The sequence below is a fragment of the Pseudophryne corroboree genome, chromosome 2, assembly GCF_028390025.1.
Source record: "Pseudophryne corroboree isolate aPseCor3 chromosome 2, aPseCor3.hap2, whole genome shotgun sequence".
NCBI classification, from domain to species: Eukaryota; Metazoa; Chordata; class Amphibia; order Anura; family Myobatrachidae; genus Pseudophryne; species Pseudophryne corroboree.
In genome coordinates, this window is record NC_086445.1 from 114,125,273 (window position 1) to 114,145,155 (window position 19,883).

Consider the following 19,883-nt stretch of genomic DNA (forward strand, 5'->3'; position numbering starts at 1 on the left):
TTTCGGCGGGCTTCTTCTCCGGAGTTTTTGATATCTGGCAGGGGTTAAATACATCCATATAGCCTCAAGGGCTATATGTGATGTATTTTTCGCCATACAGGTATTATACATTGCTGCCCAGGGCGCCCCCCCCCAGCGCCCTGCACCCTCCGTGACTGCTGTGAGAAGTGTGCTGACAACAATGGCGCACAGCTGCAGTGCTGTGCGCTACCTGATGAAGACTGAAAGTCTTCTGCCGCCTGGTTCCGGACCTCTTCATCTTCAGCATCTGCAAGGGGGGTCGGCGGCGCGGCTCCGGGACGAACCCCAGGGCGAGCCCTGTGTTCCGACTCCCTCTGGAGCTAATGGTGTCCAGTAGCCTAAGAATCCAATCCATCCTGCACGCAGGTGAGTTGAAAATCTCTCCCCTAAGTCCCTCGATGCAGTGAGCCTGTTGCCAGCAGGACTCACTGAAAATAAAGAACCTAAAAACTTTTTCTAAGTAACTCTTTAAGAGAGCCACCTAGATTGCACCCTACTCGGACGGGCACAAAAACCTAACTGAGGCTTGGAGGAGGGTCATAGGGGGAGGAGCCAGTACACACCATGTGATCCTAAAAGCTTGCTTTTGTGCCCTGTCTCCTGCGGAGCCGCTATTCCCCATGGTCCTGACGGAGTCCCCAGCATCCACTAGGACGTTAGAGAAAGGTCTATTAGGGATCTAGTCACTCTATTCCCACCACCTGAAATGAATCAAGCAAAAAATACTTAATGTTGGAGTTTGTATGTACTCCTTTTTGTGGTCTGTTCATCGAATCCGTAGAACAGATCATATGGTTGTCCTCTCACAATTATATGTGTGAGTGAGACTAATACATTTAGCTGAAACAATCTTGGCTCCCACCACTGTTGCTTTTAGAACAACTCTCCTCTATTTGTATAATCATACTCAGTACCACTGCATTTGTTTGAATTCAATTTGCTCATACTTTAAAATATCCACAAACTGCTGTCTATAGATCTGTAGTCATACGTTAATCCAAACATGCTCTTTTTAAAGCAAAGAACTATATATATATATATATATATATATATATATATATATATATATATACATACATACATACATACATACATACATACATACATACATACACACACATTCATATACACAAAACGCAAATAATTTACAGCTATTTGTATCGTTCTTATAATTAATCCCAAACGTGATTACCTATCTCAAAGGCTTAACTGTATGGTGCCCAGGAGCTGATCCTACCACCTATAACCAATGTTATCCCTATGGAACCTGAAGAAATAGGCTACTGTCACCAGGGACACTACCAGGAAGGGGTGTATTTGGTCTGTAACAATATTTAGGTAGGTGGTACATGTCAAAGTAACATCCACATGAATACCAAGACTTGTTTCTCAGCAGAACATTGCCCAGAGCTTCACACCATCTCCGCCGGCTTGCCTTCTTCCCATAGGGCAGCCTGGTGCCATCTCTTCCCCAAGTTAATGACGCACATGCACCCGCCATCCACATGTATAACTCAGCCCTAAGCACGTGCCAGTAGGACGAGGAGTGGGGGATGTTGGACTATTTCATTATTTCAAATATATTATGTTAATGTATTTAGAGTGAAGCAAGCCAAGATGCATCTATTTCCAAACAAATTACAGATGTTTAATTTTTTTCTTAAACTGGACAATTTATGTACATATTTTGTCTTGTATTTATTAATATATCATTAAAAATAATTTACATGTCAGTTATAAAAATGTATATGTACAGTTCATATATACATAAGTACATCAATCCACATTCTATTTTTACAAAACATATGTACATGCTCAGAGCAAACATTTAAATAATAACATAAATAGATTAACTTTAGTCCCCTTCAAAACATAAGGGGTCACATTTTAGTGTCCATGATTACATTTCCATCCTTGTCTTTAACCCTAACCCTTCCAGAGGCATATTTGGTTTCCTGTTGGCCATTAGTATACACAGTCTTCACTGTTCCGTCTGGGTATTCTCGCCTCTTAAACTGCGCCGTGTGCAGTTCTCGCTGTCCATTGTCAAATTGTATTACTTTGGTCCCATCGCTACAGGAAGACAAAGAAACAACACTGTTGTAATAAAACCTAAAATTTAAACTAGTAAGAAATATATATGTTATTAAGTAATCAACGATCGCACCTTTCTAATAGATCTGAAAGAGTCTGTCTATTCTCCCCGTACTTGCGTAGGTTTCCTCCAGGTACTCCGGTTTCCTCCCATAATCCAAAAATATTCTAGTAGCTTAACTGGATCCCAACAAAATTAACCCTAGTGAATGTGTCTGCGTGTCCAAGTGGTAGGGAATATAGAGTGTAAGCTCCACTGGGGTAGGGAAATGATGTGAATGGCCAAATATTGTGTCTGTAAAGCGCTGTGGAATATATGTGCGCTATATAACTAACGGGTAATAAATAAAATTAATAAATAAAAGGAAAAGAGAAAAGAACATTAGCAAAGACCAGGAAGAGGTGAGGATGGAAACCAATTCCACGTGGACCAAACCTTGTGAAAAATATAATTTCTGATCACCAGTTTAACTGTTTCCTTGTTCTACGCTGAGGTTAGCAGTCAAGCCATGGTGGTATATTCAATTGAGGTCGGATCCATTCCGATATGCATTTGTCGGAATGGATCAGACAAGGGCTATTCAATGCCCATCTCAATTCGACTTCAAAAAAGTCGAATTGAGATGAGGGACCGGAGAGGGGGGAGAGCCGCGGGCAGACGGGTGCCAGACTTCATGACAGCGTCCACCTGGCTTCAGCAAGCAGGACCTCACTTGCTGGAGCCGGGTGGACGCTGCCATGAGCGGTGGCTATGACACATCCTCCTGCAGCGCTGTGCTGTAGCGCTGCTGTCCCCCGTCTGTCCGCGGCTCTCCCCCGTCTCCTCCTCTGAGGTCCCTCATCTCAGTCCGACTTTTTTTTTTTAAGTCAAACTGAGATGGTTGGAAACGGGACCAAAACCTGTCAAATTTGGCCCCGTTTCCCTCAGAAGTACACGAATTGGCAGCTAAGTCGAATTCCCCGACTTGTTGAATAAAAAATGCTCGGGACAGAATAGGTCGGAACCCCTTCCGACCTGAAAAAGTCGAAAACTGCCGTCTTTTCGACAAGATGGCAGTTTCGACCTTAATTGAATATACCCCTTAGTTTTGGACCCAATCAGTATTAACGTTAATTTGAGATGTGTAAACTCTTTTATTGGTTCATACATATTTTATATTTGAATTGGTTTGTCAAAACTAGATGTCCATTTTATTAGCGCTTATTTCCTAGCACCAGCTTATGTTGGGTTGATTGGTTTCAATAAAGACATGAAGATCCCTTTTGAAGGTAGATTTAACTTTACGTTAAGAAAATGCCCAAAGATGATCACAGTCATGGCTTAATCTGAGCATGCAATTAATGTCAATTTCTCATCTATATAACCTGCACCATCTGCAGTATTTATTAGAGGTGTCTCTACAGCCATCAGCTGAAATGGAGGCTCCTCCCCGGCCAGCCTGATAGTCTACAGTATATACTGTAGTAACTTACAGATGATTCGTTATTATGGTTCCATCCGGAAAGATGCTCTCTTCCTTCCCATCAGGGTACAGATTCTTTACAGTCTGGTCTGGAAATGTTATCTCTTTCTTTCCATCAGGGAAATGTTTTTCTAAGATGGGAAATAAATATTAGATCATATATAAATAATACACCTAGAACAGATTGCAGAATGTTCTGCATCTCTCACTAACCCCTCCCCACTAGCCATGTATTGCATATAATGTAATAAACAGAATGTCATCCAAAACACTTTCACTTAGTGACAAACATTACCAGCTTTATTCCTCTGCTTATTGTTACCTTTGCAATGGGCTACACTACGTATTCTGACGCACGTAACCTCGCCGCTGTCTCACGTCTCATCCCTTCTATGTTGCAATCAGACAGACACTTTTTGGTTCTCATTTAGTAGAGTTTATTAATAATCGTGAGCTAATCGCACAATTAAAAATTATTCTTATCAAAATTATATGATTTCATACTACATGAAATTACATTTACACCTCAATAATGAATACACTGTATAATACTTACAGTGGTTACCAATATATACAATATATGAATAGCACATCTACTGACTGCGAACACAAACCACATTTCCTACCTTTCTCTTCTGTGCTTACATCTGATAACATGCAATTAAATTGACTGTCCAATTAATATGGTATATTTCTATTATATAAAGTCTCAATAAGAGCTTCTGGCTTTTAATTTAGGACTGTCCTTTCTCTGTAGTCTACCCAACATGAATGGTTTCAGCTAATCAATACTGTTCTCCTGATCAGCAAGCTGCCACATTCTGTAACACCCAGGATCAGGGTCTAGTTTGGGCACACACTTAAAAAACTCGATGTGCGGTCTCAGAATGGCTGCAGACCCGGGTCAACAATGGCCATCTTGCGCCCATAAGACGCAGGATAAAATACTCCAGTTTTTGTTTGATTGCCCAATAACCGCTGCAGTATTTTGCAGCATGTGTTGCAAACCCAGAAAAAACATCCAGTATCCATAATATACTTCTAATGATCCAGACTATCCCTTAACTTTCCCTCCAAAGTAAATAAAAATCTGAAAAGTCCAAGCCCACAATCCTCTGTGGAGACGCATAAAAGTGACTCTGCCTGGCAGCTGCAGGAGTTAGGCTAGTATAGGAGATAAACGCTTTTCAAAGTGCTCTGCCTTCTATTGGTGGAACCCGGTAGTGATGGTTTTGGAACCCAGATGGCTATAGGGGAAATTGAGTGTGGGAGTCTTTAACGATCAAAAATCTCTAAGGCATGAGCTAAAACAAAAGATCCACATGGACCCTGCAATCCAACTCTGAGTGCAAGCGAGGAGATGCGGTCAGCATGTCGGTATTCATGACAACAGGTATGATGCCGACATTGTTGAAATTTCAACACCTAACATGTCAACATATGCAAAATGTTGATATTTAAAATGTCAACAAATGAAATTACGCCATTTTGCTAAATTATGATATGAGGTTTAGGGTTAATATACAGATGTGTCCTCATACATCTTTGCTGCAGTCATGCCAAACAGCTCCTCTTGTCACGCCAGGTCTTGTGAGAATCTTCTATCACCGGCCATCTATTTTGTATCATTTTTTTGCTGAAAATGCATCTTAGTTGCAACAAAATGTGACTTCTGTACGTGAAGTGCTACAATGTAGCAGCCTCAGCTTATTTCCAATACAAGTTCCATTCTGCTCCGTATACAGACTCAGTATAAACACAATATACAAGTGTCATATCAGCTCAGTCTCCTCGTGCATCCTAGTCGCATTGAGTTGTGACTAAGGTGCATTTTCAGTAAAAAAACCCCAAAAAAACACGCTAGCAGAGTTGCATGGGATCTGGCGGCTCACTCACTCCAGGCATCTTGCGCTGCATGGCGTATTGAGTCTGGATGTATGAGGACGCACCTGTACAGCCACAAGCGCAGTTTTGCGACATTAGCTGCTGCGTTAGATTTAGAGTACCCACGTCCACATCCTGACTGTAAACATTGTTAGAATATCGGCATTATGTCTACATGATGAATGCCAGCATACTAGCCGTTGACCAAATATATTTTGAACCACAATAGAGTGCTATCTCTTCTAGGATATCCCATTTCAGAATGGTAAAGGTCAATAGGAGTGATTCAATTGTTTCTGCACGCGGCTACCACTGGGAGGGGGGTCTAATCAGGGGTTTGGATGGCCAGGGCAGGACTTTATGCGAAATATGCATGGGTGCCAAAATCCAACAGAATCCTGACAATTGTCTGGACATCTAAACAGTCCCGTTTAGACAGGAAAAATTGACGCCCAAATCCACTGAATCGCCCACAATGTGTCTGTCCCTCAATAAGATTCAGACAGGAGAAAAAAAAAAAAAAAAGATATCCCAGTGCAATCAAAGTTTTTGTTAAAATGAAACTTCTTGTGGCAGATTCCTTAAAAAAAAAGAAAAAAATACTAAAAAGAAAGTTTTTAGTCTTGTAAATACCAACCTATTTGCCCATTGGAAAACTGAAGTATCTCAAGTCCATCTGGATAGGTTGTGTGCGTAGTCTGGGCATCCGCATAGTAATAGATCTAGAAATAAAATAATGTATTATCGATAGGTGACATGCAAAGCAATTCCCCCATGACGACCTCTAACGCGGAGCTCAGACACCTACCACTCTCTGATCTGCCATCACTTGTTTCACATCCCCGTTGAAGAACGTCACAGTTGTGGACTTCCCATCAGCGCTCACTTCCTTGCGGGTGCCGTTGGGGAATAAGATGACATGATTGCCATTTCTAAGGATCCGCTCTGTCTAAAGTGCGAGAAATTGAGATCTGTCACAGGTACGCAACCAATGAGTCTCTACATATCATTTTATAGAATGTACTTGATAAATTATAGGTAGACGTTGATTGGTTGCTATAGACAACTTCTCCAATTGTCTTCTTTGGAAACTTTGATACATCTCCCCTTAAGGATTTCTGAATACTCTATACGGTCATTTTCTGCTAATATCACTACTGTACAGTTGTGGTAGAATATCCATCGTAATGCATATAGCTTTAACCCAATTTAGATGGCGCTACAAGGCAATTCCACCCATATAACCTAAGGGCAGAGATGTTGGATCCATGTCATATTTCCACCCATGCTCTCGTTAGTTACACGGGTTGAATCGCTGACTACCATGATGCACAGCTAGTACGGCCAAAGGATGACCACACACATGGAGCAATAGCGATCGTCCTCTGACTGCCTTATAGACTGACATCTACATGTTCTGCAATAGTTTTGGATCCCAGGTGTTCTTGATCCATAAGTCAACGCTGCTCTGAAGTTCTTAAATTTGCAATAAGTTCTTGAACTTTATATAAAAGTAAAATATGGCAGCGAGGCAGACAGGTTTCACAACATCGAAGCTTAAATAACTACATTGTATAATATTTTAGCCCGTTTTCCATGCAAACAGCAAAGAAGAACTTCAAGCACACCGTTATGTTTGCTATTCGGATAAAGAGAAAATGTATTTATTAATTTATAATATATCTATTAACTGGCTTTCAAAATCATGGTATATATGGTACTGTCCATTAGAAATGTGTTCTAAAGTAAACTGAAGACATTACCAGTAACTTACTACAAGCACAACTAAAGGCGCTGCAATGTGTATTTGCTCACCTTCCATTCATCAGATAAATCAAGAGCACACACGCATGATATATTCAGCCACCAAATAACCAATGAAGAAACACATAAGGGGGCTAAAACAATCGTCATCTCAGCAAAATGGTTTACACATTTCAGAGATGGCAAAGACTGAAGACATAAACCACAGTTATATGTGCCCAAAAGGTATTAAAAAATAGTCACTCACCCCAACCACTAGGGACACTAGCGGGTAAGGGGCGGGTTAAGAATAAAGAAAGGAAAAAATATAAATGTATCATTATGTACCCCATGTCCAATAAAGGAAGGTAACGCAGGGGGATAAATGCAAAGGGTCCAAGTTTTAAGAGGTGTGGGACACATTATGCAAACCTATACGATATCGTATGATATTGTACAAGATATTGGATCGCATTGTGTGTACACACTACAAACGATGTCTAGAAACAAAGTCATCACTGGAGTTCAAAACCACACAATATCACCTCATCAAGACTGCCCGCATGCAATCCACGGGAGCGCACATCGTACGTCGGATCATGCATACACATTATGCAATATCATTTGGGACTGAACAATATCGTTCAGATTGTGAACGATATTGTATAGTGTGTACGCAGCATTAGGGCGAGTTTGCCCATATCTTTAAAGAGACAATCATTTACAAAGCAGTCACCACATTTGGATCCAAAAAAGGAGATTTATGGTAGACTTACCATTGTTAAATCTCTTTCTGCGAGGTACACTGGATTCCACAGGGAATAACATCGGGATGTAGAGTTGGATCTTGATCCGAAGCACCGACAGGCTAAAGCTTTGACTGTTCCCAGGATGCACTGCACCGCCTCCAGGCTCTCCGTTTCGTTAACCAGTCCAATGCAGTAGCAGGTAAGAGAGACGGTAGATGTTAGTCACATAGAACCACATTCTCACGACAGGAGAAGGGACTAGCGGCTAATGCCATACAAACCCAAAAGAAGCCAAGTGCGTCAGGGTGGGCGCCCTGTGGAATCCAGTGTACCTTGCAGAAAGAGATTTAACAATGGTAAGTCTACCATAAATCTCCTTTTCTGCAGCGGGGTACACTGGTATTCCACAGGGGATAACATCAGGGATGTCCTAAAGCAATTCCTCATGGGAGAGCACGCACTGCAGCGGGCACAAGAACCCGGCGTCCAAAGGAAGCATCCTGGGATACGGAAGTATCAAAAGCATAGAACTTGATGAACATGTTCACTGAGGACCACGTAGCCACCTTGCACAATTGTTCTGCGGACACGCCACAGCGGGCCGCCCAAGAAGGTCCAACTGACCGAGTAGAATGGGCTTTAATAGCAGTAGGAGCTGGAAGACCAGCCTGTACATATGCTTCTGCAATCACCATTCTAATCCATCTGGCCAAGGTCTGCTTATTCACAGGCCAGCCACGTTTGTGAAAACCAAAAAGTACAAAAAGGGAATATGACCTCCTGATAGAGGCAGTCCTTCCCACATAAATACGGAGAGCCCGTACCACAGCCAAAGATCTTTCTTTGGAGGACATACCAGAAGAGATGAAGGCCGGAACCACAATCTCCTGGTTAAGGTGAAAGGATATTACCACCGTAGGCAAATAACCTGGACGAGGTCGAAGAACTGCCCGGACACCCTCCTAGCAGAGGCAATAGCCAACAGAAACACGACCTTAAGCGTAAGCCATTTAAGGTCCACAGACTCAAGAGGTTCAAATGGAGACTCTTGTAGGGCATTTAGAATAGCAGATAGATCCCATGGAGCCACAGGAGGGACATAGGGAGGTTGAATCCGTAAAACACCCTGAGTGAAAGTGTGAACGTCAGGAAAAGATGCAATTTTTCTCTAAAACCACACCAACAAGGCAGATATATGGACCTTGAGGGAGGCCAGACGAAGGCCCAAGTCAAGGCCTTGTTGTAGAAAAGCTAGAAGCCTGGAAGTTCTGAAAGTATATGCATCATAATTCTTAGCAGCACACCAGGTGAAGTAAGAATTCCAGACCCTGTAATAAATCTGAGCCGAAGCTGGTTTACGGGCTTTCAACATCGTTTGAATGACCACCTCCGAGAATCCTTTTGCTCTCAGGAGTGAAGCTTCATGAGCCACACCGTCAAAGCCAGTCTGGACAGGTCCAGGTAGACACAAGGGCCCTGAACGAGGAGGTCTGGGCGTTGAGGAAGTAGAAGAGGACGCTCTATCGAGAGACCCTGCTGGTCAGAGAACCAATGCCGTCTGGGCCACGCTGGAGTGACTAGAAGTAGTATTCCTCCTTCTTGCTTGAACTTCCGTATTACCCTGGGCAGGAATGACACTGGAGGGAACACGTATGGCAGCCGAAAGTTCCATGGAATTGCCAGTGCATCCACGAATGCTGCTTAAAGATCCCTTGCTCCGAAGACCGGAACCTTGTGATTGTGTCGAGACGCCATCAGGTCTACATCAGGTAGGCCCCACTTGTCCACTAGGAGTTGAAAGACTTGGATGAAGACTCCACTCTCCAGCGTGCACGTCCTGACAACTGAGGAAGTCCGCTTCCCAGTTGAGGACTGCCGTAATGAACACTGCCGATATGGCCGGCAGATGGCGTTCCGCCCATTGGAGGATTTTTGACACTTCCATCATTGCCATGCGGCTTCGAGTGCCGCCCTGATGATTTATGTACGCCACTGTGGTGGCGTTGGCTGATTGTACTTGAACAGGCCTGTTCTATACCAGAGGCAGGGCCAGTGTAAACGCACTGAACACTGCCCGCAATTCCAGAATGTTTATCGGAAGGAGAGATTCCTCCCTGGTCCACCGACCCGGGAGAGAGTGTTGCTCCAACACCGCGCCCCACCCTCACAGACTGGCAACCGTCGTCAGGAGGACCCAGTTGGAGATCCAGAAGGGACGGTCCCTGCTCAATTGTTGGTCCTGTAGCCACCAGCTCAGGGACAGATGGACCTCCGGAGTCAAGGAGATCATTTGAGACCTGATCCGATGAGGCAGGCCGTCCCACTTGGAAAGGATTAACCCAGGCCTGGCCAACCTGTGGCTCTCCAGCTGTTGTAAAACTGCAAGTCCCACCATGCTTTGCCACAGTTTTGCTATTAAGGAATGTTAAAACTGTGGCAGGGCATGCTGGGATGTGTGGTTTCACAACATCTGGAGAGCCACAGGTTGGCCAGGCCTGGATTAACCTCTGCAGAGGGCGGGAATGAAATCGAGCGTACTCTACCATGTCGAAAGCCGACACCATGAGGCCTAGTACTTGCATTGCCGAGTGTACCGACACTCTCTGGCGAGAGAGGAAGCATCTGATCTTGTCCTGAAGTTTCAGGACCTTCTCTGGAGACAAAAACAGTCTTTGGCTGTGTGTGTCCAGCAGCGCCCCCGGTGCACCATGCTACGAGCAAGAACCAGCGAGGACTTCTTCCAATTGATGAGCCACCCGTGGGCTTGTAGAAATTGGACCGACAACTCCAGTTGACTGAGGACATCTTGGGAGATCGCCAGGATCAGCAAGTCGTCCAGATACGGCAGGATCCGGATTCCCGGACGACGGAGGAAAGCCGTCATCACTACCATGACCTTGGTGAAAATCCGAGGTGCTGTGGCCAGCCCAAAAGGCAGAGCCGGGAATTGAAAATGAAGGTTGCCAATAGCAAACCGCAGATATTGCTGATGCGGAATGGCAATAGGTATGTGCAGGTAAGCATCCTGTATGTCCAGGGATACCATATAGTCCTCGGGTTCCATGGCCATCACAATAGAGCGCAGGGTTTCTATACGAAATTTGGACACTCTTACAATGATTTGATAGGCCGGAAAGACCCATTTGGTTACGGAACAAGAAACAGGGTCGAAAAGTAACCCCTGCCTCTCTGGGACAGAGGTACCTGCACTATCACTCCTGTTTCCTGGAGGGATTGTACAACCAAGTCTAGAGCTTGTGCTTTCACCGGATCCGAGGGGATTACCATTGAAAAGAAGTGGCGAGGAGGACGTCTCTTGAAAGAGATTGCGCACCCGTGAGAGACAACTTCCCGCACCCAGGCGTATGAAGTGGTCTTTAACCAGGCCTGGGAGAACTGTAGAAGTCGGCCTCCCACCCTGGGGTCCCCCAGGGGGAGGCCCGCCCCGTCATGCAGCAGGCTTGTCTTGTTTGGAAGCAGGCTGACTGGCGGTCCAGGATTGTTTAGATTTAGGCTTAGTGGTTTTGGAAGCACGAGCCTGTCGCGGATACGCTTGACCCTTTGCTTTCCCTGGAGGTCGAAAGAAACGAAAGGTGGCGATTTTAGCCTTCAAAGCAGAAGGATTAGTATTTGGGAGACACGCAGTCTTGGCAGTAGCCAAGTCAGTTACAATCTTGTTCAGATCCTCCCCAAATAGTATGTCTCCCTTAAAAGGGAGCACCTCCAAGGTCTTTTTGGGGTCCAGGTCCACCTTCCATGACCTCAACCACATAATTTGACGAGCCAGGATAGACGTAGTAGATGCCTTGGCCCCATTACTCCTGCGTCAGAGGCCGCCTCCTGAATATAGTGAGAGGCTGTGGTAATATAAGACAGATATTGTCTGACAGTGACAGAAAAATCCTGAGGCAGCTCATCCTCAATTGCCTAAACCCAGGCTTCAATTCCTTTTGCAGCCCAAGAGGCTGCCATAATGGGTCTATGTACAGCACTGGTAAGAGTGTAAATAGACTTCAGGCATCCCTCCACACGCTTATCCGTCGGTTCCTTCAGCGATTCCTGACGCGAGTCAATTAAATGGTCAGAGTGCGGTAAGACTACCTTAGCAACCTTCTGACGTTTGAATGTATCAGGTTTCTTAGATGTAGATGTGGGTTCAGCGTCATCCTCCATTTGGAGAATCAGCTTAATAGCCTCCACTATTTCAGGAACATCAACCTGAGTTATAGAATCCTCATCAGAAGCAACAGTATCCGTGTCTGACGGATCAGTATATTCCCCATCTTCATCAGAAGAATTATCCGAATTAGTGGATTGGGAGGAAGAAATGGCCCGCTTGGAGGACCCTTTGGCCTCTTTCGAGGGGCGAGGGGTAGGTTGAGCAATCAAAGATTGATATAATTTTTGCACCTGAGTAGATAGTGAATCCGCCCATGGCGGGTTCACCACAGGAACAATATGTGGCTGTAATGGCACAGGAGGGCCCACAGGGGGCGTGAGACGCGTTACCAGGGTAGTCAGCATATTTGATAATGCTGCCCAGGGTGGTTCCTGATTGGCCACAGGTGCTGCGAGCTGGCTGGGAGATGTATGACACAGTGGGGTATATTTACTAACATTCGTAATTCTCCCGATTTGGTGGGAGAATAATCACGAATGACATCGAAAGTGTAAAACTGCAACTTTTTGAATTTATTACGACTAATTTACTAAGCTGCCGTATTCTGCATTTTCGGGTTTTCCGATGTCGATGTAATTCGTTTTTTTAGGCAGTGTTTTACGTGAGTGACTTGTAAAACACTGCCGACTTTAATACAATGAATCTCGGCCGGATCTGAGAGATCCGTGCTGGGCTTCATTGTGCACTTTGTTTAAAAAATAAATAAAGTTTAAATGTAAAAAAAAAATTGCGTGGGGTCCCCCCTCCTAAGGCAAACCAGCCTCGGGCTCTTTGAGCCGATCCTGGTTGCAGAAATATGGGGAAAAAATGGACAGGGGTTCCCCCATATTTAAGCAACCAGCATCGGGCTCTGCGCCTGGTCCTGGTTCCAAAAATACGGGGGACAAAAAGAGTAGTTGACCGAAAGTGACCTCACCGCTGACGCTGTGGTTCTCCAAGTACCAGCATGCGGGGGAGGCTTGCTGGGCCTTGTAGTACTGCTACTAAAAACAATATCTTACACTTTTACAAAAAGGCTATCAGCCCCCCATCCGCAGCCCATTGGATGGGGGGGACAGCCTCGGGCTTCACCCCTGGCCCTTGGGTGGCTGGGGGGGGGGACCCCTTGATTGAAGGGGTCCCCACTCCCCCAGGGTACCCCGGCCAGGGGTGACTAGTTGGATATTTGATGCCACGGCCGCAGGGCACTGTATAAAAGTGACCCCCGGCTGTGGCATTATCTGTCCAGCTAGTGGAGCCCGGTGCTGGTTTTAAAAATACGGGGGACCCCTACGCTTTTTGTCCCCCGTATTTTTGGAACCAGGACCAGGCGCAGAGCCCGATGCTGGTTGCTTAAATATGGGGGAACCCCTGTCGATTTTTCCCCCATATTTCTGCAACCAGGATCGGCTCAAAGAGCCCGAGGCTGGTTATGCTTAGGAGGGGGGACCCCACGCAATTTTTTTTCAAAAAATTAACACTTTCCCACCCCTTCCCACTGATATACATGCACGGATCTCATGGATCCGTGCATGCCTATCCAATCACGGCTCAAAAAAGCAGGTCTGTTTTTTTTTAGCACTTTTTTACGAGTTGTATTTTTTCACGGCAGTGTTTTTTTTTTTTTTGCTTTGCACTTCTTAGTAAATGACCGAGATTCATACTTAAACAGCCGCGTTTTGACCGATGGTGTATTCATTCGTATTTTTTTTGTTGGACTTGCAAAAAAATACGAATGGCCTCATCACTGCCGTGATTTCTGCTTAGTAAATTACCGAGATGACACTTTGAAGAAAAAACGGCATCTCGGACAAAATCGGGACCTTAGTAAATATACCCCATAGTGCCTGAACCAGTAGCTAAAACTTCCCCCTTTAGGTAAATCCGTGGTGCAAGCACTGCATGATGCAGGAGCGTCCATGGATTTCCCGCCCTGTGTAGCAGACATTATAAGGAATGTAGTCTTAGAGCGTGACAGTACAATATAGCCAGACAAACATAATACCGGCAAATAACCCTGTGTTATGTGACAGTAAATGTCGAGCACATACAGGATTTTAGCAGTATGAGGTGACTGAAACATACAGAGAAAAATACGAAACAGTATATCCTGTGTGCTAGCCTCCCATGGTACAGAATATAGTGATAGCGAGTAGTGTGATACACAGCTCCAGGCACACACAGTCACATATACAATGCAGAAGTTATTACGTATGAACAATAAAAATGCACTGGACTAGTAATTTACATATTAGTATGTATGAGGATAGATATAACAATGCACAGTAGATACTGGATGTATATCACAGAATACTCGTACTAAATATTCAGATAGCAGTACACTTGTTCTTAACTAACACTGTCTAAAATGACATGTAGAATACTTAAGTGTCTGTAAAAGCACAGCGCTGATGAGGCAGGCGGCTTTACAGAGGAGACAGAGCCCTGCAGTCCCAGAGATCAGCCCCGTTAGTAGTGAAGATGGCGCCAAAATCTCTGTCAGGAAGTGAGGGAGAGTGAAAGGCAGCTCCAGGGCGGGAACACCAGCAGTTGATTGTGCCCGGAGCTGGGTGAGAGGCTACAGGTCAGCGCCTCATCCCATCTGCTGGACTTCAACATCAGGTACTGTGGAGCCTATGTAAAATGGATTTTAATAAATCCAACCTGTACTCCTTGCCCTGGTGGATATAGTGGGGTCCCTGTGCGACATAGTGTCCATGCTAGCAGTGCGGTCCGTCTCTTGGGACCACGACCGGATTGCGATTTACCTTACCTCCCCCCTTCTAGTGCAGCTAAGCGATCCTGGAGAATGACAGATGTGGTGTGCCTGAAAAACCGGTGTGTCTCCGCTGCAAGTACCTGGGAACCAGGTCGCGGGAGTATACAGCGCCGCTGAGGGAGGTGATGGAGCCGCAGCACAGCAGGTCATAAAGACATAGAAAGTGATGCGGCCCTTGAAGTCTTCTTAAAAAGCTCTTTTCAGGGCTTACCTAGTGCACCCCAACCTGTTAGCTGCCTGCACTTCAGGCACCAACTTACAAACTGAGCTCCAGTGCCTGGAAGTGGGGCTATAGAGGAGGCGGTGCAGTGCATCCTGGGAACAGTCACAGCTTTAGCCTGTTGGTGATCGAATCAAGATCCAACTCTACACCCCCCAACGTTATTCCCTGTGGAATACCAGTGTACCCCGCTGTAGAAATGCCAAGTGACTGCATCATATGGGCTAAGCTAGTGTAGTCACATAATAACTACACACATTGATAGTTCACCAGCCAACTGGGATCAATCACTGATGGTTTCAGGTTTTTAGCCCACAACGCAGCAACTTGGGGCAATCTGCCGGCAGTGTAGAGAGCTTTAACTTGCAATGAAAGTATACAGTATGGCGTAAGAATACGGTCCAGGCATCTCACCTTCCCATCTGGATATGTAATTTCTCCCTGGACATCATCATTTTCTTTAACTGGAGAGCTCTCATTCCTCCGTTCTGTAGGCAGGGCCTTGTCCGAAACCTGCAGAGAAGTGCAATGTTATAATATGGATTACTTATACATCACCTGCAGAGAAACACTGTATTATACATCTGCATTACAAACACGTCTAAGTCTACAAGACTCTGGGTATATTATAGCTGTGCAGACAGAAGGCGTTTGCTTGCAGGGAGAACGCCAAAGGCCATTGGAGCACAAAGGAGAAACTTTGAAGTTTGCATTGGTTAAAAGAATGGAACACAGCTGCTACAGCACAGAGCATGGTAATGAGGCATGTCAGCATGGAAGTAACATGCGTGACCATTGTGTGTATCTGAGAGACATACTGCCCACTGCAGGGCCAAGTTGCACAGCAGAACCCACAGAGCAATCAACTTATGGTATTATGCTATATGGTAGTGTATGACACAGTAAATCCAAACTACTTGTGCACCATTTGTATTGTATATGTTCTCTAGGGTACATTTATTACGTGCATGTTCCTGGTCCTTTGCTTCTATAATAACATTTTGCTACTTATATTAGTCGTTTCTATAGATTGTAAGCTTGCGAGCAGGGCCTTCCTACCTCTATGTCTGTCGGTTTTTACTTTTTACCCTGTTTTGTTCTATTACTGTTCCAATTGTAAAGCGCAACGGAATATGCTGCGCTATGTAAGAAACTGTTAATAATAATAAATAATAGTTTCATGTATGTTCAAAACAGCTGTGTGTATTTTCACATCAATCTTGTATTCTAATGACAACACTTCCTAAAGATTCCCAGGAGATTTACAGGTGCCACAATTTAAACCTCATCTTTCATTAAAATGTTCTTAACAGAACAAATTAGGGACCTAGAACAGGATAGCTCTGAGATGGAAAAGCCTGAAGTACTCAGTAACTCCCTTACTACGATAGGAAAGGCAAATTTGGCCCATGGAATATACAAGGGACCAGTCAATGTATTCTGGCATCTGGCAGATAAATAATTGCTTATCATCAAGGCTGAGGATTTACTGTCCTATTCCCCCAGTATTAGATTAATGGGGATCGGTTATGCCCTCACACCAGAATTAAAAAGCAGTCTCCAAAAATCCCTAGGATGCAATCAGTGGATTATACAACACTGGGAATACGTATCGGACAAATGCCGGAGAGGTTCATAAATATGTGCGCTCAATTGCGCCAGGATCCGGTATACTAAGATTAATGAAACATGTCAGAAGCACATTGCAGTTAATGAGCTTGGTTAACACTTGCACAGTTAGATGATGTTCCAACTCCCATGAGAGGGGATCGGAATAACGATAACATTAGGACTCTGTTATGCAATTACTATATAACATCTGATATGTTGCTCCATGTGTCCTTTCCGGACATTGTTAAGTGATATGACGATTTCCCACCTGGGTAGCTGGGAGTTATAGCTCACACATTATCACGTACAGGGTAAAGGAAACAGCAGTAGGTGTATATGTTATTACATTATCACATACAGGGTAAAAGAAACGGCAGTAGTTGTATATGTTATTACATTATCACATACAGGGTAAAAGAAACGACAGTAGGTGTATATGTTATTACATTATCACATACAGGGTAAAAGAAACGGCAGTAGGTGTATATGTTATTACATTATCACATACAGGGTAAAAGAAACGACAGTAGGTGTATATGTTATTACATTATCACATACAGGGTAAAAGAAACGGCAGTAGGTGTATATGTTATTACATTATCACATACAGGGTAAAAGAAACAACAGTAGGTGTATAGGTTATTACATTATCACATACAGGGTAAAGGAAACAACAGTAGGTGTATATGTTATTACATTATCACATACAGGGTAAAAGAAATGACAGTAGGTGAATATGTTATTACATCATCACATACAGAGTAAAAGAAACAACGGGGGTAATTCCAAGTTGATCGCAGCAGGAATTTTTTTAGCAGTTGGGCAAAACCATGTGCACTGCAGGGGAGGCAGATATAACATGTGCAGAGAGAGTTAGATTTGGGTGGGGTGTGTTCAATCTGCAATCTAATTTGCAGTGTAAAAATAAAGCAGCCAGTATTTACCCTGCACAGAAATAAAATAACCCACCCAAATCTAGCTCTTTCTGCACATGTTATATCTGCCTCCCCTGCAGTGCACATGGTTTTGCCCAACTGCTAAAAAATTTCCTGCTGCGATCAACTTGGAATTACCCCCAACAGTAGGTGTATATGTTATTACATCATCACAGACAGGGTAAAAGAAACGACAGTAGGTGTATATGTTATTACATCATCACACACAGGGTAAAAGAAACGACAGTAGGTGTATATGTTATTACATTATCACATACAGGGTAAAGGAAACGACAGTAGGTGTACATGTTATTACATCATCACACACAGGGTAAAAGAAACGACAGTAGGTGTATATGTTATTACATTATCACATACAGGGTAAAGGAAACGACAGTAGGTGTATATGTTATTACATTATCACATACAGGGTAAAGGAAACGGTAGTAGGTATATATGTTGTTTCCCATCACAGTGGTTGTCGCTGTGATGTTTATACCCAGTTAAGCTGAACTGTGAGTGCTGTTACTTTCTTTATGATGCCAACGGTTTAAAGCAAAAGTTTCAAACTTGATATTATAAATGTAAAATAAAACATCTAGTTAGATTTGCAAATATTGGTCAGTTTTCAGCCATTAATGATGGATGGAGTTCTAGGTACATTTTCTTACCCGAGTACTAGCTGCAGGTTCCGCTGCCTTCACTGTGGTTGCCGTTGCCTCTGAATTACTGGAGTCACTGAGAGAAGTCTGTCTGAGACCTCTAGGAGCTAATCCTATGACAGCAATAGGAGTGAAACAGCAAGACTTAGCTACTGAGTTTCATGACAGAATGGTCTTTATATGTATGGCCAAATTAAGTTATATATTACCAATTACTGCTCTGATCACGTAATATTGCCACAAATGTATTTAGCAATGAATGGACACAGTTTAGCCACCTTTTCCATTAGCCTACAGCCGCACAATAGATCACTGGCGTCATACACACGAAGGAGGAGCAGGGTTGGTGTTAATCTGATAGTTTAACAAGTACAGTAAGTGTGATCAACCCAACTTCAGGGTACAAAATGAAAATGTAATTACAAAAAAAGTTTCCAATATTTAAACAAAGTCACCTAAAAAAACAAAACTGTACTTGGTGCTATAATTCTGGTGGAGACTGAATTGTTATTATTATCAAATACAAGTTGAGTATCCCATATCCAAATATTCCGAAATACGGAATATTCCAAAATACAGATTTTTTTGATTGAGCATGATATAGTGAAACCTTTGTTTTCTGATGGCTCAATGTACACAAACTTTGTTTAATGCACAAATTTATAAAAAATAATGTATTAAATGACCTTCAAGTTGTGTGTATAAGGTGTATGTGAAACATAAATGAATTGTGTGAATGTACACAAACTTGGTTTAAAACACAAAATAGGATTTTGGTTACCTACCGGTAAATCCTTTTCTCGTAGTCCGTAGAGGATGCTGGGGTCCATATATTAGTACCATGGGGTATAGACGGGTCCACCAGGAGCCATTGGCACTTTAAGAGTTTAATAGTGTGGACTGGTTCCTCCCTCTATGCCCCTCCTACCAGACACAGTCTAGAAACTGTGCCCGAGGAGACAACATACTTCGAGAGAAGGATTATACACAGATAGTGGCGAGATTCATACCAGCTCACACAAAAAAGCAAATCCGGCAAACATGCCGGATAAACTCAGCAACAGCTGAAAGAGTACTGAAACCGTAAAAAACGCAGAACTTACCTAGAAACCAGCCAGTACTGAACTAAATAACCACTGCAAGAAAACGAAGCGCAGGGCGAGCGCCCAGCATCCTCTACGGACTACGAGAAAGATTTACCGGTAGGTAACCAAAAATAAGAATTTACTTACCGATAATTCTATTTCTCGTAGTCCGTAGTGGATGCTGGGTACTCCGTAAGGACCATGGGGAATAGCGGCTCCGCAGGAGTCTGGGCACATCTAAAAGAAAGCTTTAGGACTATCTGGTGTGCACTGGCTCCTCCCCCTATGACCCTCCTCCAAGCCTCAATTAGGATACTGTGCCCGGACGAGCGTACACAATAAGGAAGGATTTTGAATCCCGGGTAAGACTCATACCAGCCACACCAATCACACCGTATAATTTGTGATCTGAACCCAGTTAACAGCATGATAACAGAGGAGCCTCTAGAAAAGATGGCTCACTACAGCAATAACCCGA

General features: G+C 43.8%; 1 protein-coding gene across 3 annotated transcripts in view; it reads right to left on the reverse strand.

Annotated features, from left to right (window-relative positions):
- Positions 1–1,701: 1,701 nt before the first annotated feature.
- CENPJ (centromere protein J) overlaps positions 1,702–19,883 on the reverse strand; it is a 74,606-nt gene continuing 56,424 nt past the window's right edge. For all 3 annotated transcript variants that reach the window (XM_063951620.1, XM_063951619.1, XM_063951621.1), the window contains exons 12-17: positions 18,330–18,433; positions 15,527–15,625; positions 6,271–6,411; positions 6,100–6,184; positions 3,589–3,709; positions 1,702–2,094 (exon numbers count right to left, since the gene is read on the reverse strand). In XM_063951620.1, the coding sequence (XP_063807690.1) occupies positions 1,902–2,094; positions 3,589–3,709; positions 6,100–6,184; positions 6,271–6,411; positions 15,527–15,625; positions 18,330–18,433 (743 nt within the window). In that variant the 3' untranslated portion in view covers positions 1,702–1,901. The remainder of the gene's footprint in view (positions 2,095–3,588; positions 3,710–6,099; positions 6,185–6,270; positions 6,412–15,526; positions 15,626–18,329; positions 18,434–19,883) is intronic.